The 27,736-nt window shown below is 34.3% G+C and overlaps 1 protein-coding gene across 6 annotated transcripts in view; it reads left to right on the top strand.

Moving 5' to 3' along the window:
• Positions 1-27,736, top strand: part of LOC100367862 (G protein-signaling modulator 2-like) — a 142,412-nt gene that overhangs the window by 32,801 nt on the left and 81,875 nt on the right. For all 6 annotated transcript variants that reach the window (XM_085492256.1, XM_085492254.1, XM_085492255.1 and 3 more), the window contains exons 2-10: positions 6,329-6,549; positions 7,102-7,237; positions 11,997-12,139; positions 14,924-15,047; positions 18,085-18,200; positions 21,384-21,539; positions 22,438-22,546; positions 26,158-26,249; positions 27,139-27,188. In XM_085492256.1, the coding sequence (XP_085348382.1) occupies positions 6,329-6,549; positions 7,102-7,237; positions 11,997-12,139; positions 14,924-15,047; positions 18,085-18,200; positions 21,384-21,539; positions 22,438-22,546; positions 26,158-26,249; positions 27,139-27,188 (1,147 nt within the window). The remainder of the gene's footprint in view (positions 1-6,328; positions 6,550-7,101; positions 7,238-11,996; positions 12,140-14,923; positions 15,048-18,084; positions 18,201-21,383; positions 21,540-22,437; positions 22,547-26,157; positions 26,250-27,138; positions 27,189-27,736) is intronic.

The raw sequence follows: 27,736 nt of genomic DNA, 5'->3' as shown, positions 1-27,736 counted from the left end.
TCCTCTCCTGAGATCTGCCTTATACATGTACATGAATGGTAAACATCACAAGAAACATCTGATGGGGAAAATAGATTTTTAACTTTATTGTTTTTATTAAAAAAGAAAAACATTGTTTTAATTAACCCTTTGATACTTCAGTCAGTATTTTATATTAAATTCAGTCCATTTTAAAGTAAATTTTGTGTTGAAAATGAGCAATTTTTTTTCCTTTGTGAATAAAAAATTGATAAAGATTATTTACGAGAGTCAGTCCATTTTCTATAACAAAACTCTGGCATATGGAACTGACAGCGTTTCCCTTAGGACTTCAAGGGAATTCAGACTGCTTTATTGCAGGTAGACAGAGCCTCATGACTTATTTTGTTGAGGCATTTCTTTTACACAATGCAGTAATATTTTTGTTCTTCCCGTGACAATTTTTTTTCCTTTCCTCTCACCCATCTCCTATTTTTAAGGTAGTGACTCACGTTTGTGGCTAATTTTAAGGTTATTATCTAAATAATAATGTACATGTAAGTTACAGAATGAAATTAGGTTTAGAAATTGGAGTAATATGATAAAAGACGCACAGGATCTATCAGTTTGGTTGTACTGCTTGTGATTCAACTTAGCGGTTCACTGATTACAACAGATTACGATGAGCAATATTTTGGAGACGCTGGGTTTGGTTTGGCACCAGTGCAAACCAGTTTATATGAAAAGGATCACAGAATTTTGAAAGTGGCGCTTCTGTATTTGAAAGTGAAGCATCACTAGCTGCAACTTGTATTTGAATATATTGAGCATGATGCTCCTTTGGCACTAATCATAGTACGTACCAAATAATCGTAATTGTATGGCAACTTGTAAAAAAAAAAAAAAAAAAAAAAAGAGGAACATATTCGAACATATGTCGATATTGTTATGCGATAACAATTGACACACATCTGAAATTTCTCGGCCACAGGCCGTCTGTATGGTTTTGGTTACTGGTTGCCTCATTGCAGTCTCTTAGAGTGTAAATAAAACGGCCGAAGGAAGTTGATGAAGTTAACGTTGCGTCAGACAGAAGTTGCATTGTACAAACACGCTAGTACCTAACAAAAGAATGAGTCATTAGTTGTGAACCACACCAACTCAAGTGACGTAAAATCGCTCAATCTGCGTGTTATCTCAAAAAACTTACATGCAGTTCATATACATGTATCACTACAATTGGGATTTTGCAGCGTTTGACGACTGTATAGAATAGTATCAGTTTCATGTTCTGTGAAGCTCCTTGTTTTACAGTCCACCAAAACAAGCACGTTGAATTCAAAACAAGCGAGTGCGATCATGTCCTTTCCTTGAATCACACACCCTAGATCATCAACATTTCTTGTTCAACAATTGACCCACAACAACAACAAAAACGTTTACGGGTACATTACTAGTCAAGTGTGAATAATCCTCTAAAACAACACATGCTATAAATGATTAAAAGTGGTTGTCATAATAGAACATTTTCAAATTTTTTTTTCCCTCTGATTTGAGCATTTTAAAACTGAATATCCTTGCAAAAAGAACTGTAAAGGTAAATTGGGAATAATATCAATGACTTTTACCAAAATCAGAGTGGAGCTGTTCATATACATGTATGTGATTGTCTGTCCTCATATTGTAGTAAGTTGTAGCATGGAAGAAACTAAAGGAAGGAGCCATGACGATATTGTTTTAGCTTTACCCTATCATCGTTTACAAACATTGGTTCTTGTTAGCTCTTGGCACCTTCTCACAATGGATTATGCTAATCTTGAGCATTCGGTGACGTCTCGTTGGAATGTTGTTGTTTTCGGAAATATTGACGAATTTTAATGAAAAATTGCAGATATTGATTATTGATTAAAGAAGAACTATTAAATGAACTATCGTGAATCTTTTTGGATTTGTAATGGTGAGACGTAATCCATGATTGCCTGTGACAATAACGATTGCATTATTCAATGGTACCATCGTCAGTGTGTGGGTTTGACGCCCGAAACTGTTTGAAATTTTAACCCACCAGGCAGCGGCGAACACCACCAGAAAAGATAATATCGAAAGAAGGGCATGCCTAGACACTTTCTCTGCGATAATATTTTTTAGGAGTTCTTAGGAATTTTTGTTGTACACGCTCAAAATCTTGTTAATTGCTAATAATGAAAACATGTAAAATCTGTGAAATTAAATGTTCTTCTGTTGAATTTCCGATTGTGAAATGTGTATTTTGACCTTTCACACCTAAACAAACAGAGTGCACATGTGTGATGACCGTAGTTTCATAATGCGCATATATTTTATGGTTATGTTAAAAATCGGCTAGGTTATATCACATTCCACTAACTCATTACTTGTGTAACATTCGTAAACTATCATCGACATCAAAGATGAGCTAGACAATGTCCGTATTAGAATTAACTTGGATTGAAACAAAAGGAAATAAGCCAGTTAAGAGGCTTAAGTGACCACTTGAGAGGCGTCGTGGCTCCTTCCGTTAGTACCTTTCATGGTTGTAGTTCGTAAGTGTTTTAAACGAATAATTCATAAAGTCACACATCTGTACAGTTGGTTATGTAATGGATGTCAAGGTGTTTTTTTTAAATGCAGTCGTGAAGTGCTTTGAATGGAATTCTGGAGATGTGGCTATCAGAGTAATATGGGGTAGAAATGTGTTCCATGTAATGTGGGATTTGGCAAAGGATTATGGGATAGAAATTGAACTATAGAGGGCGTTTTTTTGGGGGGGCGGTCATTTTCTTTTTTCTAAACAGCCCTGTGCTAACAAATTATACATGTAACAGATAACAATGGATGTAATAGGGTTGGACAAAAGTTTATAAATTCACAAGAATTTGATTGTCAAGAAAATTCTTTCTCACATGCCAGTATTTATCATAAAAAAAAGGTCAGGTGTTTGATTTTGTAACAGGGAAACATGCATGTTTATGTGGATTGCTGATAAATATCATTTATTATCAGGTGGTGCCTCTCCTGGCATTATCAGGTGGTGCCTCTCCTGGCATTATCAGGTGGTGCCTCTCCTGGCATTGTCAGGTGGTGCCTCTCCTGGCATTATCAGGTGGTGCCTCTCCTGGCATTATCAGGTGGTGCCTCTCCTGGCATTATCAGGTGGTGCCTCTCTTGGCATTATCAGGTGGTGCCTCTCCTGGCATTATCAGGTGGTGCCTCTCCTGGCATTATCAGGTGGTGCCTCTCCTGGCATTATCAGGTGGTGCCTCTCCTGGCATTATCAGGTGGTGCCTCTCCTGGCATTATCAGGTGGTGCCTCTCCTGGCATTATCAGGTGGTGCCTCTCCTGACTTGTACCATATACAGGGTATCTTATTTACAGTAAGAATATTTCATATAAAGTGACAATGCATCTTCCCAGAAACTATTCAATATCAATAAATCTCCCTGAAGCAGAAACAAGTCTTTTTATTGGAAGGCTTGTTTTAATAGTTTGGATCAATTTGTTAATACGGGAGCACATTCTGTTCATGCCTTTAATCTTTTGCATTTATTCATTTATTTTATTAGCCCCGCTGTCGACTTTGTCGAGCGGAGTTTATCATATGAGTGATTGTCCGTCGTCGTCCGTGTTAATGTTTTACTTTTTCGACTTCTTCTTGAAAACTATAAGCCTGAATGCTTTGATACTTGGTGTATATGTACCTTGGGTAGACCTCTCTTAGATTTGTTCATTTCATGGTGATATCTTCAATTATCTAATTTTGATGATTATTTTTGGTGAAAAGTAATATTTTTGAATTCTTGTTGAAAACAGCAAGTCTACATATTGTTAATTTTCTAATGATATCTTGTGTTGCATTGCTAACAGCTGAGCTATCTCAGCCAACAGGCTGCTTGTTTTATTTTTTTTAATGTAAATAGTGAATGAATCATGACGTAAACAGTTTCTACAGGATATTGAAAGTGAAATGTTTACTTTTTGTCATTATTTTAGCGTGACACACCAATATTAACTTTTATATTAAATTGGATTTTGTTTATTTTAATCATTTTCTAAATCACATCTGCCTTCGTCACTGTCAAGTCACTTATATCATCTAATGCGTTGCTTTGACGAGAAATGATGATTGATATGATTGAATTCAACATTATGCTTTTTGTTGTTGCCCAGCAACAGAATTTTTTTACTATTATTAGGTTTTATGACTTGCATTGAAATGTGGGGAAGTTGATGTAAATTGTGAAAACAATCATTTTTACATCGACTTACAAATATGTCCATCTTCACAGCGACCTTTTTTGTGTTAATATATCTGCTGACATGATGTTCCCCCTCCCAATCTTCCTGCCCCGTTTTTGTTCCTTTGAACTGCTAATGGATTCTCCCACGCAGAGTGAGCAATTAGCAGACATGTCTTTGATGTCAATGTCAGCTATAATGCGATGATAAATTATATCTAATATCGCCTAGAAATTCATATTTAATAATGGCATACGTCCAGGTGTCTTTAGTCTTATTCTTCAATAAAAAAATATGGTATTGTGTGCATTGTAAACAATATTTTACAGAAATTTAATAATAAGGAGAATCATACATCTTAAAATTCAAAAAGATTAGTTAGTATCTGTCCGTATTTTATCTATGTTGCTACGTTGATTTGACATCTTGAATAAGAAATACGAACAATTTTCATGATTTTTTTTTACTGCAGATGGTGTAGCAGTACTGTAGAAATTAGGATCAAGGCCCTGTTTTAAACTTCAGCAAAAACTCACAAAATGTTAGTTTACATGAACTTGCATGAAAATGAAACACCAGCTACTGTATTTGATGATCAGTTTTGTTGACATGGAAACCGAATAAGACCAATATTAGGTTTTGCACCTGGCAGTTTAAAAAAACTGTATTTTGTGCCTTTTTTGATATGCAAGTATCTTGGATGGTTCTTTCTCAGATATGTACATTTCATGTCAAAATCTCAAATTCTCTATTTTTGGTGAAATTTTTTGTCAAAAAGTGATATTTTCGGCTTCTTGTTAAAAACCACAAGTCCAATTGCTTTGATATTACATATATAGGTACTACATGTGGACCTCTCTCAGATTTGTTCATTTTGTGATGATATCTTTAATTCTCTAATTTTGATGAATATTTTTGTCTTTTTTGGTAAAAAGTGATATTTTTGACTTCTTGTTAAAAAGCACAAGTCCAATTGCTTTGATATTACATATATAGGTACTACATGTGGTTCTCTCTCAGATTTGTTCATTTTGTGATGATATCTTCAATTCTCTAATTTTGGTGAATATTTTTGTCTTTTTTGGTAAAAAGTGATATTTTCAACTTCTTGTTAAAAACCGTAAATCTGATTGCTTTTATGTTGTACATATAGGTACATGTACTACAGGTAGACCTCTTTCAGATTTGTTCATTTTGTGATGATATCGCTAATTCTCTAATTTTGATGAATCACAGCGGGGCTATTTCAGCTGTTTTCATTTATGCTTACATTGTACATGTATCAGAAATGAGGCACATATAGTAGAAAATGTTTTGTATCTTTTAACGAATATATTAGAAAGCATAATTTGACAAATGTTGCAAACACTCTAACCCTCATTACCATGAATGAATAATTTTTTTTTTTATTTGAATATTTCAGCAACATAAATTAAAAATTACATGACAAAATAAAAATAGGTTGCATTAAATTGCAAAGACAAAAACAGAAATGTAGCTAATTTTTAATAAGTAAATTTAAATTATATTTTGTGTCAGTAATCGTGGGATTTAAAGTGACCTTTGTACACAGAGAAAGTGTGAAAAACAAAAAGTGCATGTATACAATCTAGTTGTATGTCTTTTTCAATAAGAAAAAACGTCAAGATGGTTTGACATCTGAATATGGTCATTTCCTGCCGGAAAACAGTGTACGATACCTGCTTTAAGTCATACGGTTTGAGTGTAACATAATATTCAGCTCCCTTTAGCTAGTCTAGCTTGCTTTCAAAACTGTGAAATATCTAAATTGAGCAGCGTAATCAGTAAACACGTTTTATATTAGTAACGTGGGTAAATACCATGAAAAATATGAAGAAATTATTGACGACAATCATACAATCAATGTACTCACTTAAAAAATTGAAAGTTTTTTTGAAAAGGCGAAGCTAGCTGATATAGCAAGCATGGAAATTAAGTTCTGCTCAGGCTGTACTGTAGTAGGCGTATTCTTGAATAAGTGAATGAATGAATGAATAGTTTAACGAAATAATTTACTAGTATTTTAATAGTTTACAGAAAAAACTCCTCATTTATGTAAAGCCCAATAAGACTATTTTTTATTTTTGTTATTAGATGGATGCATCGTGTATTGAGTTAGCTCTTGAAGGGGAAAGACTATGCAAAGCTGGTGATTGCAAAACAGGTGTGCAATTCTTTGAAGCAGCCGTGCAAGTTGGTACAGATGATCTAAAGACACTGAGTGCTATCTACAGTCAACTTGGCAATGCTTATTTTTATCTTCAAGAATATGGAAAGGCATTGGAATACCACAAACATGATTTAACATTAGCTCGGTAAGCCTTGATTGTTATTTATATTTGCACATGTATGAATGGACAGTAAAAATTTTACAGTGGCGGAAATAACTCGCCTCGGAACCAGTGCTGGGAATCAGCGGTGTTATCCAAGTAAGTTTGTTCCTACTGGAAATGATGCCGCAACAACATACTATTGAATTTGTGTGTAGCATGGCTTCGACTGCAATTGATGGGATATATTGGGTTTATTATATAATAAACAAACAACACTGTGTTTGTATAATATAAAATAACTCTACTGGGTCAAATTCGATTATTTAAAATAAAAATGTTGCTGTGTATTTGAAAACAAAATTATTATACATGCATGTAGATTACATTAAGGTCTGTATTGTCAGTACATGAACCACGTCTTGTTTCGAAACAGTAAGTGTACCATTCACATATTTGTAAATTCAAAGTAATCATAATTTATTGTTCTTTTATATTTTCTACTATTCGTAGCAGGTGATGTAATCAAAGTGTACTCATCGATAAAAGACCTCACTTTTTTACGCTCTATTCTCTTTTCCCACCCTGTCGATGCAGTACAATAGGTGACAGATTGGGGGAAGCAAAAGCAAGTGGTAACCTAGGCAACACATTGAAGGTTCTTGGCAAGTTTGATGAAGCTGTTGTATGCTGTCAGCGACACCTAGATATTTCTATTGAACTCGGTGACAAGGTAAGTGATGTATGGTTGATTTTTGCTGTGTCGCGTTTCATTCACTTTTACGATGCCTATTTATCTAGAATTGTGCGTTGGTTTATTTTATTTGCTGTCAAAGTCACAAAATCTGTGAGTTCAGTTTAAGGGTTAAACACTGTTTTTTAGACAAATTATTGGAGGAAAGTGATGTCATTTCTAATGTAATGAAGACAAATTTATAAATTTAATAAATGATTTTTACTCCTTGAACGCTAAAGTAAACTTTTGTCTCCTTTCACCAAAACATGTAATTTGTTTTCAAAATTGTTGTTCAAGATTAATAATTCAAAATTAATATAGAAAATGTCAAATTGCTCTAAGCGTTTATTTTAAACAATATGTTCACAGAGCTAACATGGGTCAATTTGCATACTAATTTGCATAATTACTAACTATATTAATTAAGATTAGTTAGTTAGTTTTCTGGCCAAGTTATTTTTCCAGAGTGTTACAGTTGATTGCCATAACAATGCTTCATTATATATACCCTATATATATAAAATATGTTTTTGAAATGCAGTCCCTCACCCCCTTGGCTATTTTCGCAGATTTTTTGTCGACGGAGCGATTCACGTTCCAAATTTTGGTTCTCTGGGCGTCTCTAATAAATACTCTATCTAACCGCTGAACTGAATTAGCTGAATTATGAAAAATTCATAGAAGATTAGGCGAAAATCGGTCGTTTTTGGCCTCAACGTTTTTTTGCTCGGAAACGCAAGGGCGATAAGACTCGATTTTCAAGAACGCAGGTCGCTCGGATCGAACGGTTTCTATTGTTTCGAGTCTGTTGTGTGTCTAGAAACATAATAACTTTGTTTTTTGGTAAATATAGAACATGCTCTGTTCCAATAAAGGATTTTGATATGCAAATCAAACAATTTTATTAGTTCCTTATTGTAACGTCTCCCATATAAATAGTCCTGTACTCCCCAGAATTTGACAATGGTACTAGCCCAGAATTGACTTTCTGTTCAGCGCGTCTTTGATTGTAGCAATGTTTACGCCACTGTACGAAAATACGCACACTCGCGAATTTGACTACATTCACTTGAGCGTTTTAGGATAGTGGGAATAGAAGCAAATAGATGGAAATGCCAGTTACATCACTCATGAAGATTGATGATTCGATTGCTGGCCGGGATAGATGTATTTAGTGTTCATTTCTATGCATATTGTCTACACCTGCGATTCTCAATTTCGATGTGTAAAATCATATCGCTGCTGTGGACGGCGACGGCTGACAGATTGTTTTGGTTCTGCGGCTCTCTTGGCATGGGCAACTGATTTTTAGGTTTTTGTTTTTTTGATATTCTGACGTTCACTTGGTCGTATTTTGTATATACCACTCAGACACTGACAACAAGTAAGTAAACGGGCCGGAACATAGTCAACATGCCAGTGGGACTCTGAAGGCCCCGGAGAAAGCGCCATCTTACAACATTAATGAACGAAATTTACATTACAATTTCATGCTTCCGAACAATCTGATATTTATGCTGGATAACAAAGTATACAAGTACTGTCTACAATATACTGCATAATGGAAATAACATACCTATTAAACTGTTGTTGATTTTTGTACAAAATTTCAAGAACACAGAACAAACAACTGACAACAATCGACAAAACAAAAACACAACACAGTCACTGTAGCCACACCAGTAAGAAAAAGATACTGTGGAACTCATTGCAAATGTAAATACAAAATAAATGTCAGTGAATACAATATTTAATAATTTGCAGCCTCCACTGACAAGTTCACAGCCTCTAATATTGCAAAACCGTTAGTTGTGAACTGAACTTTAAATCTCATCAGGATATCCACATGAAGTTACACAGATAGAAAAAAAAATGCAATATTAAGACAAGAAAATTATGCTTTTTTGTCAAGGCTATATACTAAATTCCCTTATTTTGGGTGTGTTTTTGTGAGTGTACATGTATCCATAAAATTATCAAAACTTAAAATGTAATCATAGTACAAATGTAAAGTAAACGAAATTATTGAGTGATTTTGGATTTGTTGGAAAAGTACTTGAAATGCTGTGACATGATCTACTATTGGTGGTGGGAATTACCAAGCAAGTTTATAAAACAAGCCAGTAGGCTGGTTGGCATCCGCTCCGCTCAAAAACAAGTATCATGTTTTCGGCTGTTGCCATGGTAGGACATGAACGTGCAGCTAACGTCGGTTTATAACTAAAACCGGGTCCTGTATACAAGGTTCGCAAAAAAACGTTCAGTCCTTAGAAATCACTTTATTTTATTGCTAGGACGTATTCTGCTGTTAAATTTATTATTTCCAACCGTTTTGCGATAGTATTTTCTAAATTGAAACATGGAGGCAAAAAGCTCCATGATTGAAGGCAGCATTTACAGTTCATTCATAGTTCAAAGTTGCATTGGGATTACGTTGATAGAGTGTAACAATGTTGGCGCTGGTGATCTCTTACCAGTGCGCAACGTAGCCAAAGTAAAAAAAACAAAACATGATCATATAAACACTGCTATTTATAATAATATAAAGACTGGTAGGAGGTAATAAATTTGGGGCGAAAGTATTCAAAAATCAGTTTTTGGCTGTTGCTATGGCAGCGGTGAGCGAGAATTTGTTTTCAGATTTTACAACCTAACTAGAGTGAAGGTGTGACTTGCCCGCCAAGTTTGAACCAAACGGCCCAGCCAAAAAAATCACAGAAGAGTCAAATTTGTCGGTAATGAAAACAAATATCAAAAATTCAAATAGTAACTTAGTGCCCACGCTCAAGCTGAGTAGAATGAGCTATGTCTGAAGAGTTTTATCCTAAATTTGTAGGAGAATCATTGAGCACGAAGCCATCCAGTTTTTTGTGCTGTTACTATGGCAACGATAGGCCAATTTTTTTCTTCAGATTTTACCTACTAACTAGGGTGATGGTGTGACCTGCCTGTCAAGTTTGAGGGAAATAGGCCAAGCCAAAACAATCACAGAAGAATTAATACGTGAAAACACGGGAAACCACACACTCAGAAACACAAAATTGATTTTAAGGGCAATCCTAGCAGAACGGATCGCCAATAGGAAACAAAAATGTTCGTAAATATTACTGACCGCAAAAGACTCTCATCGCGAAGTGTCTTGTAATTTACATAATATATTTACACAAAGAATAATTAACCCCTTGAACCAAAATATTGGTGTTACATTCTTAGGAGTTTTGAGGGAATTTGTTGATAATTTGGACAAAATGGACATAATTACTCACTAGATACAGGTCTTGATCAAAATGTGAAAAATTTATGTTGGATTAAATTTCTGAAAGGTGACAAAACTTACTTTGGCACTCTAAGGTTTACCATTAACACCAGCCTCATGCAAGGTAAAACCGCTATTCTCAAAAAACCTGTGGAGAACGCTGCTCAAACCACAGGTACATGGTAATAGATAAAACATATACCACATCATAATGACTATAACAGTGTCAGACCAATGTGATAGTAAAAACACTGATTGAAATTCAGGTATTCTTAAAATAGTTGTTTATTATTATTAATAATATAAATTATGTGAAAAATGATGGTTTTGGAAGATGAGAGCATGCGGTCACATGTTGTGGTCTTGCAAAAAATGCTATAAGGAAGCGAATATTGGAACACAAATTACCGGTACCTATGGAAACTGTATAGGTAGTTATAACATATCCAAGGATGTGAACCACTCACTAAAGAAACGAACTCAAGGAAAATGACGACCTAACCATTAGCCTTTGCCTCAAAAACATCCTGTTATTAGTATTCATTGAAATTTACATGGATTTTGCCATTGAACCCAGGGTCTATGGTTTCCTGATTTCTTGTGCCATGTTTTGTTACCCACTAATGACGTGTAATAAATTGAACATGAAAACTCCATAATAATTTGTTAACCTTATTAAGCTGCTAGAATTTTGAAATTGTGATAGTGTTGAGTGCTTTTCTTTTCTATTCCTGTCCTTGCAGTATACCTGTATTTTGATATGGCATTTGAAAATATAAAACCATTAATAACAAATCTATTCTAAGAAATACTGATGAACTATATTTTTTATTTGATAAATTGTGGAAACTTACGATAATAAATAAAATAATTGTTTGGATTTATTTTCTATTGTTCACCAATCATAATTTGATTAAATTACAAGTGCTGTATTGAAGTGCTTAATGTTAATGTACTCTTTTGTGAACTGTTTCATATACTACTGTAAAATCTATATTAGAAACCGCGGCTTCTATTAAAATGGTACATGTCTTTGCCTACTCTGAAAAAAGAAGAGCTATGGACCCTCAGCTCATTTTATGCAAATCATGTGACATCCTGACAGAATCCTACTGAGATTTACCAAATGTGTGACCTTCACAGGTCAGAACAAAAGTAAATAAAATAAAATCCAGCAAATATACTTTTTTTCCTATGTCAACTCATCAAAAATCAGTGAAAATAAATTCCATACAAAACGCCCAAAAACCTTTTCAGCGAAAATTAATTCCAGCTAAAATAAAGTATTTCACAGTACATTTTGTACCAGGATGTGTGACCTTTCAGGTCATAAAGTACCAGGATGTATGACCTTTCAGGTCATAAAGTACCAGGATGAGTGACCTTTTCAGGTCATAAAATACCAGGATGTGTGACCTTTATTTGTCATGTCTAATGGTTATACATGTAATCCTTGTTTGTGAAATTAAACTAAACTTTAATTTTCCATATTTATGTCAGGTTGGCGAAGGACGTTCACTTTATAACCTTGGCAACGTGTATCATGCAAAGGGTAAACATGCTGGAAGATCAGGACACACAGACCCCGGAGATTTCCCACAAGAAGTTAAAGCATGCCTTCAAAAAGCTACTGAATATTATGAGTAAGTTTCTCCTTTTTGTGCATTTAGTTCATTAGCCCCTCTCTATATCATATCTTCCCCATAGGAAATCAGTTTTATGTGTAGGACTTTTTTTTACAGTTTTCTTAATATACTATTCTTTCTCAGACATTTTATGACCATAGGATAGAGTATCATATTCAGTTATAAGTACTACCGGTATTCATGTATATTTTCATGAGAAAAATTCTGCTCAGTCATTCTGTTTTAAAGTGCGCCCTCTTTGGCAAATTGACATGAGGTTCTTTTGTTTTATATCCATTACCAGGTCTTTTGCCACTAATTAGCATATCAGCGTTCGTAGCTTTAAAATCTTTTGGTTGTTTGCCAATGGGTTTTCTTTCACCGCATTTTATCTGCAACACGATGTATGGGGGTGTACGTCAATTCAGTCAGCTGTTAGACTTGTGTTTGTAGTTTTGTTTATTGACAAGTACTGGTGACCTGTGGATCTGGGCAACTCTTGATTTAGACACTTTATAACTGCTGAGTTTCTAAAAATATTGAAGGTAGAAAAACTGACAAATCTGTATGTGTTCTTTACATCCATTTTGTAGAAGTTTTAGCTTGCCAACATCTATTTACTGGCCAGAATTTTATTACAGAGAATACATGTAGATTCAACAAATTAAAACAATATTTTGAACTTTGTAACCCCTTTTATTTGGAGAAATTCATTCAAACGCTAACATTGTCATCTATGGAGTTCTAATTAGTGGTATGAAATTTTGTACATAGATGTTCTGGGATAATGTGCAAACTTGGTCAGTTTTTGGTTGAAATCTGTGTTATTAATGACCTAATTTGCATATAAATTAGTCAATATTTAATTTTCCACCAATATCTCAATCACTCAGGCTAAAAGAAACTTGGTACATACACATGTATGTTCAGTTTGGGATTAAATGTTGTGCTTACTGATTACCTAATTTGCATAAATTAACCAATTTAATAGATGCTCCACAGACATCTTGAAGTACTTTTAGATAATCTACAGATCTGATTACTTTAGGGTTGAAATCCATGCATATTAATTACCTGTTATTACATTAGTTTTAAATGTGTTTCTCAATATGCATAACTGTAATGTACTAACTACTACTGCAGATAGTAACATGCAATCAGTACTATAATTTTGTGGTCTGTCAAGATATATGACCAAAATATTGAGTCATCATTATTTCATTAAATATTTATAATTATTGAACTGTAGCTTGTTGGAACCATCCTAATCATTTGCTCTATTAGAAAGCACATGTGCTTACTGTAAAACTAAAGGACAAGTAAGGAAGATGTGCTTCTAATATAGTAACTAAAGTATTACAGTTGTACTTCATGCCTCCAATACCCTTCAGCACATGGGAGTTCTTTCTGAGCTTTCTTTGATTGAAATAGTTTGGGTACTAGTATATGCATTTTAAGTTATAGCGCCCTCATTGTTTAAAAAGCTGGAAGCTAATTTATCAGCAATCGGCCAATTTTCTGGAAATTGTTCACAATTTTTTTTTTTTGAAAACTGTTTTTTAGGGCTCTCATGGTCACAATTCAAACAGTTGTTATTGAGATGTTGGATTTATTCCTCTTTGTATCCCCTCCTCACCCTATATCCCCTAATTTAGTGTTAATTTTGAGATATTCAAAAATTCTGATCATTTTGATTTAATTTTTTTAAAAAAAAAACTATGTTCATTGAGGGCTCGGCGCATATTTATAAATATCTACTTTTGGGAGGATTTTCCGCTTAGTTAGGGGGTCTTAGTTCTTAAAGCATTGTTTTGCTGTTATGTATGTTTACAAGTAATTTGTTTCTCTATTCTGCTATCATGTATCGGTTTCAATCAATTTGTCTTCAATTATTGCTTCACAAAACTTGTTGTTAATGATTTGCAGACTTTTATATGAATTACATGTACATTGCCAGACATGAGCAACAATACATAAAAACAAAAGATGTGTATTATTACTGCTTATTGTCATAGAGGGCAGTATGATTTACTAGTACACTACCAGTACAGTGTATATCTACAGAATTATATTAGACATGTATAATATCACAAAACTACTATTAATTACTGGGTTAGCATGACCTCCAGAATAATGGTAAAGTGCAACTAGTATTGACCTCTGACCTAGATAATGCAAAAATCTCAACCCTTCTAGCATTATCTGCTGAAGATTTCATTCATGTCGCTTTCATTTGAGTTAACATTTTAAAATCTTAAATGCCTCACTCTTGATTTATACTTTCAGGAAAGTTAAAAATATAATTTATAACAAAAGTCAATTGTGTGTTTTGCTTTTCCCTCTATATTTACAGTGTTAAGACATTTGGTTTAACCATTTAAACGCCATCATTTTTCCTGCTACAATTTCAGTGCCACATTTTGCAAATTTGTTTTTCTAGAATTCTTGGTTTAGTTTTGGACAAAATGGACATGCATGTAATTGGTTACAATGATCATAATTTTTGAAATAGTATGAAAATATTTTGTAGGTTAAATTTTGTTCAAATGGTTACTGTAGCAACAGGGGGAAAAGTGTATTCGCCTAAATCCAAGATTTCATGAAATAATCTGAAAAATATTTCGTAGGTTAAATTTTGTCCAAAGGGTTATGGTAGTGTATTCGCCTACAGATAATGCTCAGTAACCTCTTGAATGTTGAAATTATAGATAAATTTTTAACATGATTTTTCCCTGTTGCTACCTTAAGGCAAATGCCAAGCCCTCCATGTTTGTTTACAACTTGTGTCTTTTCTTATTCCAGGGATAACTTAGCAATTGTTAAAAAGTTAGGCGATAAAGCGGCACAGGGAAGAGCATGTGGTAACCTAGGCAACACACATTATTTACTTGGTAATTTCAGCAAGGCGATCATGTATCATGAAGAGGTGAGAGACATCAGAGTTCACTGTTCTTAAAATATCACAGCTTCTTTTATTCATTTATTTTCTTGCTGCAAAATTATTCTGCCAAAATATTTATTGCAAAATATTTAACGATTCTCCAAATAAAATTACAGTACTGTAAAATCTGTATTAGAAGCCGCATCCCTAAAAGAAGTTGCACCCATTTTTTTTTGAATATTGAGAACCAAAAATTCACCATTTCTCATATGTGTAGATGCTCTGTTGCACTGTACCATTTTAATAGAAGCTGCGGTTTCTAATACAGATTTTACAGTACTGTGAATTAATTTATTGTTTGCCAGATTTAATTTTAGCTGAAACTGTCAATTATTTGTACTGAATTGTCTTAAATTGTATACAACTCATTTGAGATAAAATTCTTTGCAAAATTGGTACCAACTTTACACATGCAAAGTGGTTCCTGCTTTGTGATTTGGTTCAAAACGGTTGACAGTCATTTCTTTAAACATTCCTTGGACATACCAGTACTTTGACAGATTTTGTTTAGAACAGCATTTTAACATGTCATGTCATCTCGAGTTTGTCTAGTGTCATTAAAATATACTCTTGTCTGGAGTCATAATTTAGGTTTGCAATTTGATTCAAAGTCTGCCAAATTTTCTCCATGTTGCTTTTACCTGTACGCATCTTTTGATCTACATAGCTTGACAAATTCTTTTAAGTTTATCACAAAGAAAAGACATGTTTGAATGTATTTTCATTCTTTCTAAAATACAAAATGATGTAAATGATCAGCCAAATGCTAAGAGTTCCCCCCCTCACCCATAATAATTATTCTAATTCTAAACCCCCACCCCCTTTTGTAATTGTATATTTCTTAGACTTGTATACCATTATAGTCATCGTCGTCCGTTTCAATGTTTTACTTTTTCGACTTCTTCTTGATAACTACGAGCCTGAATGCTTTGTTACTTGGTGTATATGTACCTTGGGTAGACCTCTCTCAGATTTGTTCATTTCATGATCATATCTTCAATTCTCTAATTTTGATGAATATTTTTGTCATTTTTGGTAAAAGTGATATTTTCGACTTCTTGTTGAAAACCGCAAGTCAATTGCTTTTATATTACATATATAGGTATTACATGTGGACCTCTCTCAGATTTGTTCATTTTGTAATGATATCTTTAATTCTTTAATTTTGGTGAATATTTTTGTCATTTTTGGTAAAAAGTGATATTTTCGACTTCTTGTTAAAAATCGCAAGTCCAATTGCTTTGATATTACATATATAGGTACTACATGTGGACCTCTCTCAGATTTGTTCATTTTGTGATGATATCTTTAATTCTTTAATTTTTGTGAATATTTTTGTCATTTTTGGTAAAAAGTGATATTTTCGACTTCTTGTTAAAAACAGCAAGTCCAATTGCTTTTATATTACATATATAGGTACTACATGTGGACCTCTCTCAGATTTGTTCATTTTGTAATGATATCTTTAATTCTCGAATTTTGGTGAATATTTTTGTCGTTTTGGGTAAAAAGTAATATTTTCGACTTCTTGTTAAAAACCGCAAGTTCAATTGCTTTGATATTACATATATAGGTACTACTGGTACATGTGGACCTCTCTCAGATTTGTTCATTTTGTGATGATATCTTCAATTATTTAATTTTGATGATTATTTTTGTCATTTTTGGTGAAAAGTGATATTTTTGACTTTTTGTTAAAAACAGCAAGTCCGATTGCTTTTATATTACATATATAGGTACTACATGTGGACCTCTCTCAGATTTGTTCATTTTGTAATGATATCTTTAATTCTCGAATTTTGGTGAATATTTTTGTCGTTTTGGGTAAAAAGTAATATTTTCGACTTCTTGTTAAAAACCGCAAGTTCAATTGCTTTGATATTACATATATAGGTACTACTGGTACATGTGGACCTCTCTCAGATTTGTTCATTTTGTGATGATATCTTCAATTATTTAATTTTGATGATTATTTTTATCATTTTTGGTGAAAAGTGATATTTTTGACTTCTTGTTGAAAACCGCAAGTCTGATTGCTTTTATATTACATATATACGTACGTATGGACTTCTTTCAGATTTGTCCCGTTGCTTTTTATATATATATTGTTCATTTTCTAATGATATCTTCAGTTCTTTAATTGCCATGTGCATTGCTAACAGCGGAGCTATCTCAGCCGACAGGCTGCTTGTTTCTGGTTTGCATACAACTCCCTTTAGTTTCGTAAACGACGAATAGTGTAAATATCTGCTCTATCAGAAACAAGAAGGAAGGCCAATTCCACTGGCTGAGATTCATTCACTAACGAATGCGACTTTGTGGAACCTTGGTTAAGGTCCGCTGGTGCTTGTGTTCGATCAACCAGGATAGCGAATTGAAATTGCCATTTGATAGGAAGATGGCCACACAGCCCTCTCATGTAGTCCCAAACATGAATATGATTTCTGTGGCAAAAATGTACTCAAAAATGTGTCAGCACTAGCACTTGCAATTGCACATACAAAAAATTCAACAGTGACTTTCAATGTCCGGAACTGTCGCCTGGCACAAAAATTTATTTAAAAAAAAAAAAGGAAATAGTCATCAGAATTTGACTGGACTGGTTGGAGAATACAAATGCAGTTGATGATATACCTGTCCCTAGCATAATAAATCACAACATGATTTAATGATAGCGATGATTTGACTCATCAACATTTGATAAGTCTTCAAAATACTAAAAGCAATTTTCTAGACATTAGCCACATGGGGCTATCGAATTCTGTCAGTTACTAAAAACTTGATATCTTTATACACCTGGCACCAGGGATAGACAATGTGTTCATTTACCTGTCTCTGCTAAAATCTGCGTGTCTCGACAGGCCTCAATTTCGACCTCTGGTCATGAATTATGTGAATCTGACGAAAAAAACATTTCATGAGAGGAAGTCACATGAAGATTCCCTTAAATTATCTTAAAAAATTCTTGAAACAGGAATTTGCCAAGTTTTAGTCATATTTATGTCATTTTTTCTCTTCACAGCGACTTGCTATTGCAAAGGAATTTGGTGATAAATCTGCCGAGAGGAGAGCGTATAGTAACCTTGGTAATGCACATGTATTTTTAGGTGAATTCGAAATTGCAGCCGAGTACTATAAGTAAGTAACGAAAATAACAATGTTGTTGCTCAGACCATCATTGTGATTTATGTAATGTCGGAATCTCTCTGCTTTTGTCTGCGATTGTGTCATTGATAAATATTGCAATTTGGAATCAAATTCCTCAAATCAAATAACAAGATACATGGCTGTTCTCTGAATAAAAACTAACATAAAATGACAATAATTGCTACTTGTGTATTCATGAGCAGCAGGTGTTGCTGGGATACGCATTATCTTGTTTCTTTTCACGTTATTCAGTTCACTTCTGTTTAACAAAACGTACAGGAAGCGACGGTTCTTATCGTGGAGTCATTCAGCCAATTGCATAACCTCATTCATTGGAAAAAGGCTTGTATGAAACTTTCTCGCAATACATGTATACCATTTTGGTACTTGTTAAAATGTTTTCACCCTCCTCCCCAAGTTTATAATGGCCCAACCTTGATTTAACAGTACCGGTACTGACTTTGAACATTTTAAGGTAGAGATGCAGGTTCGTGGGCACTTGGAAGTGAATTTTTTTTTTTAAGAACTTTTGACCTTTTGTTTTGAAATTTTCACAAATGAGTGACAATGTGTTTATCTTCAAAACGTCGGGGCATTGTTTTTAGTTTAACAGACAACTAGCCTGGATGTTAATTTATGCATAAACTTGAAGTAGTGAAATTTGAGCTGCTGCCCTGCAAAATTGACAACTGGTAGACAGTTTTCAAGACGGCGCTTTCTTCATAGTAAACAGATGTACCCATAAACCAATTTTGACAGGAAACAGCATTGTTTAGAACTATTTTTTTTAAATCACTTTTGACCAAAAAAGCACATTTTTGTGCATATTTCAAACTACATTGTCTATAAACAAAAAATACTAACAAAATTTTAAAATTCATACAATAAACTTTCCGAAAATATATAGTTTTGTGGACAAGGGAGGTCATCTTGGTTTCCTAATTAACTAATTAAAATACCTGTCAGGTAAACTGCATCTCTATCTTACTAGTGTTGTAGAAAATGTATACAGTATGAAAGTTAGTTTACTAGCAGATATTTCAGAGATTTGAACTTTGATAGGTTATTGTGCCCTGGCATTGTACACTGGACTTCTGATGAGGATGATATAGTTTTAGTCGTATTTGCTAAGGGAGGAAACCAAAATCAAACTGGGCGGTTTCCTGTGGGACTCCGCTAATGCCCGAACCGGCACGACATGTCACGGAAATACCATAGTTTTCCCGAACCGGAGCTTCCCTGGAAGTAGTGATTCACACTTAATTTGAGGTGTCAATTGTTCACACGTCTCGTAAGTGCGGCATTTCCTCGCGAACACAGGCAGTTCCACGGCAAGACCGGCGGTTCCCCGTACGAAAGTATGAGGAATGCATTTTATAACAACAGAAATGTACATCAGAAATTCGCCAGACGACGCATTTTACGTAACATAGTTGCCAAGAGAAATTAGTTGTAATGTAGCAAATGCATTATTATGTAGCCATAATAAAACTTTATTTATAAAACAATGTCTATTCACAGTCACTCTGTGGTATATTCAAATCAACCAGAAAACGCCGACATATTTACGGAAATGAAATTTATGAATGCCCATTTACAGAAGCGAATAGGAACGATTATATTTACAAAGTGTGAAAACCCTGAATGCGACCACTGCAACATGTATCCCGTTCAAGCCGAGAGAGCGATGTCATTTTTAAAAGAAACTGGATTACCCTCTCCTTCACCGACAAATAATGAAGACGCCCAGTTTCTTAGTTTTATACAAGCGTCGGACCTCCCGCCGCTTGCCGTTTCAAACAGTTACATGCTGAAATTTATCAAACTCGGACTTGGCGTTTGCAGTAAATGCCCATCATACATGTGTATGTATTTACATGTACTGCTGACAAGATGTGACACACTCGTATATTTCACCCGCGAAGATTAAGTATTTTGGATCAGAGTCGAATTGCGAATATTTAGCGTACGCAGGTCGTTTATTTTATTTTTACTAGGGACCGGGTCGAATATTCACTTCATTATTTTGTCTGTAAATATTTCACGTTCATCTTCCGTGGGACGTACTTAATGTATTTTTTCACTAGGGGTTGGGTCGAGAATGTTTGTAAATATATCACGTTCATCTTCCGTGGGTCGTATTTAATGTATTTTTTGATTAGGGGTTGGGTCGACAATGTCTGTAAATATTTCACGTTTATCTTCTGTGGCACGTACTTAATGTATTTTTTCACTAGGGGTTGGGTCGAGAATGTTTGTAAATATTTCACGTTCATCTTCCATGGGTCGTATTTAAATATATTTTTTTGACTAGGGGTTGGGTCGAGAATGTCTGTAAATATTTCGCGTTCATGTCCCGTGAGTCGTATTTAAATGTATTTTTGCACTGGGGTTAATTTTAGTTGGAGAATGTTTGAAAATATTTCACATTAATTCGACTACAATTACGGCATTCACTCTATATCACCAATGAAATAATAACAACAATAGTCTGATATAAAATGAGACTGTATGTTATTTTATTTTTTCAATCGTGGAACTTAAACCATGGAGCTCCATGCTTAAACTCAGCACTTGGAAGTTCTGCAGAACATCGCTAATGCCAGTCTTGCCTAGACTAGAGGTCAGACATGGGTGAAATTGCGTGAATATAAATAAAATCTAGACGCACTAGACATTGAAAACATCACAATGAATGTAGCAACATGTCACTCGTTGATAAAAGTGGCATTCCTCTTCAGGGACTGAAGAGGAGTAAAAAGTCTGTCGTTGTCTGTCTTTAGAAAGGTGAGAACATTTGAACAATAAGATTATAATCATGAACAATGAGCGCCGGCTAACCCCGGAAATGTGCCAGTGTTGACGGGAACCCTCGGCCGGTCAAGGAGCTTCTGCTGACTTCCCGGATGTTGTCGGAGCACCGCGGGAAACCGCCCAGTTTGATTTCGATCACTTCCCTCATACAATATTGTCTTTCATCGCTGATTTCACACTGATTTATTCGCTTCATAAATAGAGAGAAATGAGAAGTCATGGATCTGTCTGAAAAATGTGAATAATAATCCCCATTGATGACTGACAAAGGGTTAGCGAAAGCCCATCTACACGAATAGCTACATCAGCCAATAGGGTGCTTGGTAATTAATTCCCTTCTTTTTTTTTTCTTTTTTTTAGGAAAACTCTGCAGATAGCCAGACAGCTGGGAGACTCTGCCATTGAGGCACAGGCTTGTTATAGTCTTGGTAACACCTTCACTTTACTTAGAGACTACGAGTCTGCAATTGAATACCATATGAAACATTTAAAAATTGCACAACTGTTAGGAGATCGGTGAGTCAATAATTTGCAGTTCATTGCGTGATTGATGCTTCAAACACCATAATTTCCTGCTATACAATGTATATGGCTTTGTTTCAATATACCAGAAATCTCTTGGTTGTGGTACTATTTTTAGTCTCTGTTCGGACACCGTCCGAAAACGAGGACTTATGGAATCACCTCTGTGCGTGCATCAGTGCGTCCAGACCTATATCTTAAACATGCCTGGACCAATTATATTCAAACTTCACATCATACATAATATTATATGCACATCAATTTGATGGGATTGAAGATGGCCGAATGGTGCCCATATTTGTGCTAAAAAAATTATCGAAAACAAGCATTTCTGGCATTCCGGAACCGGATATTAGTCATTTATGGATTGATTTTCTTCAAACTTGGTACATATACATTGGACATTATGGAGCCTTGATGTACGTCAATTTGCTTGTCAGATTTGAATTGGACGATTTGCGGCCATTTTGATTTCATGAATGCTGTTCCAGAGTAATATTTGACTGGTCATCTTCAAACTTTATACATCTTCTTGATCAATATTTTATGTTTATGTTCAAACTATATTGCTATAAAGAAAATTATACATCTTAAATTTGATAGCTAATGGCGACTGTGCTATGGTTTGTTTGCATTTTATTGAATCTTATCTTTTAAAGGAAGGCTACGATAGAGGGAAACAAATATTTTGATTTAAAAAATAATACTAATATTAAAAATATTTGGATTTAAAAAATAATATTGACTAATATCAAAATACTGCTGATCAAAACAATCATGACACGTTTTCCATAGACCTGTTTTGGGGCAACATTTTGTGAAAATGTATGGACAAAATGTTTTTCATCAAAAAAAAAAAGAGTAACAAATTTAGTTGTCTAATTTTTTTCAGAGTTGGAGAAGGGAGAGCCTGTTGGAGTCTGGGAAATGCCCATACTGCACTCGGTAGACGTGAGAAGGCATTACATTTCGCCACACAGCATCTTGATATTTCAAGAGAGGTACGTTAGTACATGTACTATATTTTCCCTATTAGAAGCTCACCTTTAATACAATAGCATTTAAGCAAAAAATAGTATTGTAAACATTGTTATAACCACAGACATAACTGTCATTTACTTATTATGAGTGGATGTGCTACTAATAGAACAAATACAGTATTATGACATTTTCACTGTTACATTGTATCTTGAGAACCACTTAACAGGTTAGTATAATATGCTTTGGGATAATCCACAACTTAACTGAATAGGTTTTGGTTACACAATTCGTGTATAAATAATCTGTATAAATGATTTGCTTAAATTAGCCAATTTTTAGCTGTTCAACTGTTGTCTCTGTTGACTTTTTAGCCCCGCTGTTGGCTTCATCAAGCAGAGCTCGTCATATCAGTTATTGTCAGTCGTTGTCCGTGTCAACTTTTTACTTTTTCGACTTCTTTTTGAAAACTACAAGCCTTATTGCTTTGATATTTGGTGTATATGTACCTTGGGCATACCTCTCTAGATTTCTTCATGTCGTGATGATATCTTCAATTTTCTAATTTTCATATAAAAAGTAATATTTTCGTCTTCTTGTTGAAAACAGCAAGTCCTATTGCTTAGATACTATACATATAGGGACCTCAGGTAGACCGGTATCAGATTTGTTCATTTTCTAATGATATCTTCAGTTCTTTAGTTGAAATGTGCATTGCTAATAGCAGAGCTATCTCAGCCGAAAGGCTGCTTGTTTTTAAGCTCCGCTATTATCTAATGGGTTGGCAACACCTGTTGTCTTCTTACGCCGTCTTTTTTCATCCAGTCGACTTCTTCTCCAAAACCGCCTGCTGGATTGCCTTGCTATTTATACCACACCTACCTGGGATGGTCCTCTGTCAGATTTGTTCATTTCATGACATCACATGTAAACCTCTATTTTTTAGGAATGCTTCTGTCATTTATGCTTAAAAATGATTTTTTTTTCACAACTGCTTGTCAGATTGCTTTAAAATTTAGCATGAATGTTGTTTGCATGGATTACACTCAGGCTTGTAATTTTCATGGCACCATATGCAAGTGTCTATTTGAGTGCTTTATTTTAAAAACAATTTGGACAACTGTATCAGCTGGAAGCTAGGCTTTCTCAGTACACATTGTCTTGGAAAATAAACTGGATGGGCCAATGTTTTCCAGAAATGTTCAGATCAAGGTCAATTCAAGGTTTATTAGTTTGCTGTTTTTATATGGGTGATACTGAACAGTGAGGGTGGGATGGACTAAAACACCTTCCCAAAATCTTCAACACAGGTCATGATCATCTCAAGGGCCCGGGTCAGGGTTATCTTGAGGTAACATGTTGATTGCATGTGTGTTTGAGGTCAGGAGGTCACCCCTCCCTCAGGATCACGTGTCACTTTTTGGAGATATCTGCTCTTGTAAATCACAGCGGAGCTCTTCCGACCGCAAGGCCGATTGTTCTTGAAAACAAATTTACAGAATTTTGGCAACCATTTGAGTGCAAGCAGTTCATCAAAATCTAGCATTTCTTCCATTCTAGAACTGGATATCGGTCAGATCCGATTCACAATGGTTCACTGGTGGCCATTTTGTTTAAATGAGTGCTAATCCAGAGCCATGTCTCTGACATGCCTTGACCAATCGTTTTCAAACTTCACACATTCATCAATTCATCATTTCGTGGTCCCTTTCAAGATAGTCAATAACGGCCGTATTAGTGGAACTTAATTTCAGTCATCAGAGTTTTGTTCAAATCTGCTATATACATTAACATTTTCTAGAGCATGATATTTTGAGTGAGTGTATGCTCATCTCTTCTATATATGTGTCATGGGTCATGCAATGAGCATGCACATTCACTACAGTTTTGATTCAAAACAGACAGGGACTATGTCATGACTTGTTTTCCTTGGAATACTTTCTCACATATTCAATGCAGTTTTCATTGCAATCATACGTTACAGACTTGCTATGAACTATTTGATTTCATTTAATTTGAGTGTATTACAAATAATATTCAATTATAGTGGCAGTAGCACTAGTTTGACTACAAAGAAACTCCACAGGAAAACAACGTGACAGGACATATAAATTACAACTGTATCTTGCATTATCGGCAGCCTGCTGCCATAGCAACAAAATGGCCGCCAGGCAAAAAATGGACCCCTCACTGTTCTCAATAATGAATCTAATGATCATCGAATTGACTTAACATTATGGGGGGTTTTTGGATCTATTCTGTCTGTAAAAAACATTTTTTTACAGCAAAACGCAAGTGACGACAACAATGGCGATGACTCGCAGGTTTTTCAATTGTTCCTTTTTTTTAAAGTTGTAGAGTATGGAGTTTGACATGCATGTTTAAGTTACCGTACTTGAGGTTTGCAAAGGAGGTATGATTCAATATGGCACCATGAGCTAATGATGTTTCCTATTTCAAAACAACATGATACCTGCATTGTCTCGTACCTTCGTTTCTGTGATTACATGTAGACTGATTCGCACATCATCAAATTACTACCACCCTGTATTATATTTCTTGTTTGATTTGAGCTGTTGTCCATATCTTTTTTTTTAACTATAATTTGTTCATAATTTCAGAATATTGTATGCTGTATGGTAACTTGTGTATGTGAACTTGTGTATGTGTCAATAATTGCCCCTTGAAATATTTGAAAAAAAAATTGAAAAAATTACCTATAGATTTCAAGCTACTAATCTGTTGGTTCAAATTTTGCTAAATTTTGTGAAATCTGCTGTCATAGTTACCGGTACTATATATAAAATATAACCGTGTCTAAATGAAATCCACATGAACACTTAAAATTACAATATAATTCATTACATCACTGGCATAACCCATTTAATAATGTTGTGGCAAGCGAAATTTCCGGACATTGAAATCACTGCTGTCACTCCTGACTTTTTTGTCTTAGTTGCTAATTGCAAGTGCATGTGTGCAAACCAGTCTCTCAAACCTAATAATGCGTGTATGGAAGGCAGGGCAGACTGTACTCAGATTCTTTGCTGAGTGAACATAACCACTGTACCATTGCCCAGGTCCAACTTTTACAATATCTCTTTATGTCACATTTCCCAGTTTTGAAAAACAATACATCGTGATATATACATGCATTACCTTTCAAAAAAGGAATCATTTTTTTCTTGTTGTATTTATGAGAGTGTGTGGTATTCAGACTTAGATGAATGCATATGTACCGTAACATGCTATAACTTGGGATTTGGCTTAGTCTTTCTGTGCCTAATAGTATCATTTTTCTAGATACTTGGCAATTAATTTGTTTAGCCACTTTGCAAATGGGGAGATATCATTATTATATCAAATGGAAAGTTATGTTATTTAGAATGCTACCCTAGGTTAAAGACTTGTTTAATTTGGTTAAAGACTTGTTTAATTTTTTTTTCTTTGTGGGATCACTTTCTCAGGATAATTCTTTGTTTAATTCCTCATGGGATGGTGAAAGTTGCATTATTTATTGTAGCCAATTCACCATTACCGACTGATGAAACATTAGTGAAAACATTGATACCATCTATGTCCCATTATTGTCTTTGGAACTAACTATGCTACGGAACTCTCTTTTTTTTTAAAGGTTGGTGACAAAACGGGAGAAGTTACTGCTCAGATGAATCTCACCGATCTACGATCAATTCTAGGAATTCAAGAGTTGAATAAAACAGAAAGGTATCAGAGTACTGTAAACTGCTTTAATTTCACAATGTAAAATTTTAACTCATTTCGCGAGTCAGTGAAAAATGAAAAATTTATGTAGCAGTGTAATTTTTCTGGAATCGTAAATATAGTCTCAATTGATGCCAAATGAATTTGAACAACGTCAAACTTATTTTCATCATGAATGGAGACAATCTGTAAAAGAAATCAACTATTTCTTTAAAACAACATGTGCTGTTCTTTGAGACCAAAACAATTTATTTTTATTTTTTTCTGCTCAAATAGAAATGTTTTATTTATTCACTTTCAGCTGTAATATAGTCACCTTTACACATCACCTGCTAAAATAAATTAAATCGTGTCACCAAGAATTTTGTAATACCGTAAATTCTGTATTAGAAGTCGCACCCATTTTTTTTGAACAATTGAGAACCAAAAATTCACCATTTCTCATATGTGTAGATGCTCTAATAGAAGCCGCATCCCCTCTGTTGCATTGTACCATTTTAATAGAAGCCGCGGTTTCTAATACAGATTTTACAGTACTGTGGAATACTTTATTTTTGCTGGAATTAATTTTCGCTGAAAAGGCTTTTTGGGCGTTTTGCTTGGAATTTATTTTCACTGATTTTTTCATGAGTTTAATGTGAAATATAGGAAAAAAAGTATATTCGCTGGATTTTATTTTCACGGAATCATCCCTTCAGCGAAAATAGCGAAAATAAAGTATTCTACAGTAGGAAAATCAAATAACAATTTCTATCTGTTTTGCAGAATTGATTTTATTAATTTCGTTTTTCATTTAATTCTATGAAAAATGGCACAGGAAAAAAAACTGTCCACATATAATACAAATTTGCATATGAACACATGAACTTGACTCTATATGTTTATGTTTCAGTGACCATAGTCTTAATTCAAAGTCAACTCCACAACAAAATAATCTGAAAGGTAAGCTCTTAATAAATATGTTTATCAATATTGCTAATCCACTTAACTAGTTGGTAAAATATTGCTAGTTAACATACCTAGTTATTAAAACTTTGTTGGTAGAACATTACTACTTAGTTTACATAATATTACCTTGTTGGTAAAATATTGCTAGTTAGCGTACCTGGTTAAACATTGTTGGTGTAACATTGCTGGTCAGCATACCCAATATATATAATTGGCAACACATTGCTAGTTAGCTTACCTAATATTACATTTCTGTACCTTGTTGGTAAAATATTGCTTGTTGGCTTACTTAAACATTGTTGGTTAGCTTACCTAATGTACATTATTGTTAGTATAGTACAACATTACTAGTTAGCTTAGCGTATCTGATATTGTTGGTATAACATTGCTATTACCCAATCATTATTGCTATATATTTGCTAGTTATCTTACGTAGTTAGTAATAGTTCAGTTCACTTATTTGCAATAAACTTGACTCTGTAACTAAATTATAGTGTTTCATCTGCTAAACTGTTTCCATCATGTGTTCTCATTAACTACAT

Source organism: Saccoglossus kowalevskii, chromosome 17 (assembly GCF_978046115.1).
Source record: "Saccoglossus kowalevskii chromosome 17, keSacKowa6.1, whole genome shotgun sequence".
Classification (NCBI taxonomy): domain Eukaryota; kingdom Metazoa; phylum Hemichordata; class Enteropneusta; family Harrimaniidae; genus Saccoglossus; species Saccoglossus kowalevskii.
Note: the sequence above shows the minus strand (reverse complement) of the source record. Positions and strands in the feature narration are given on the sequence as shown.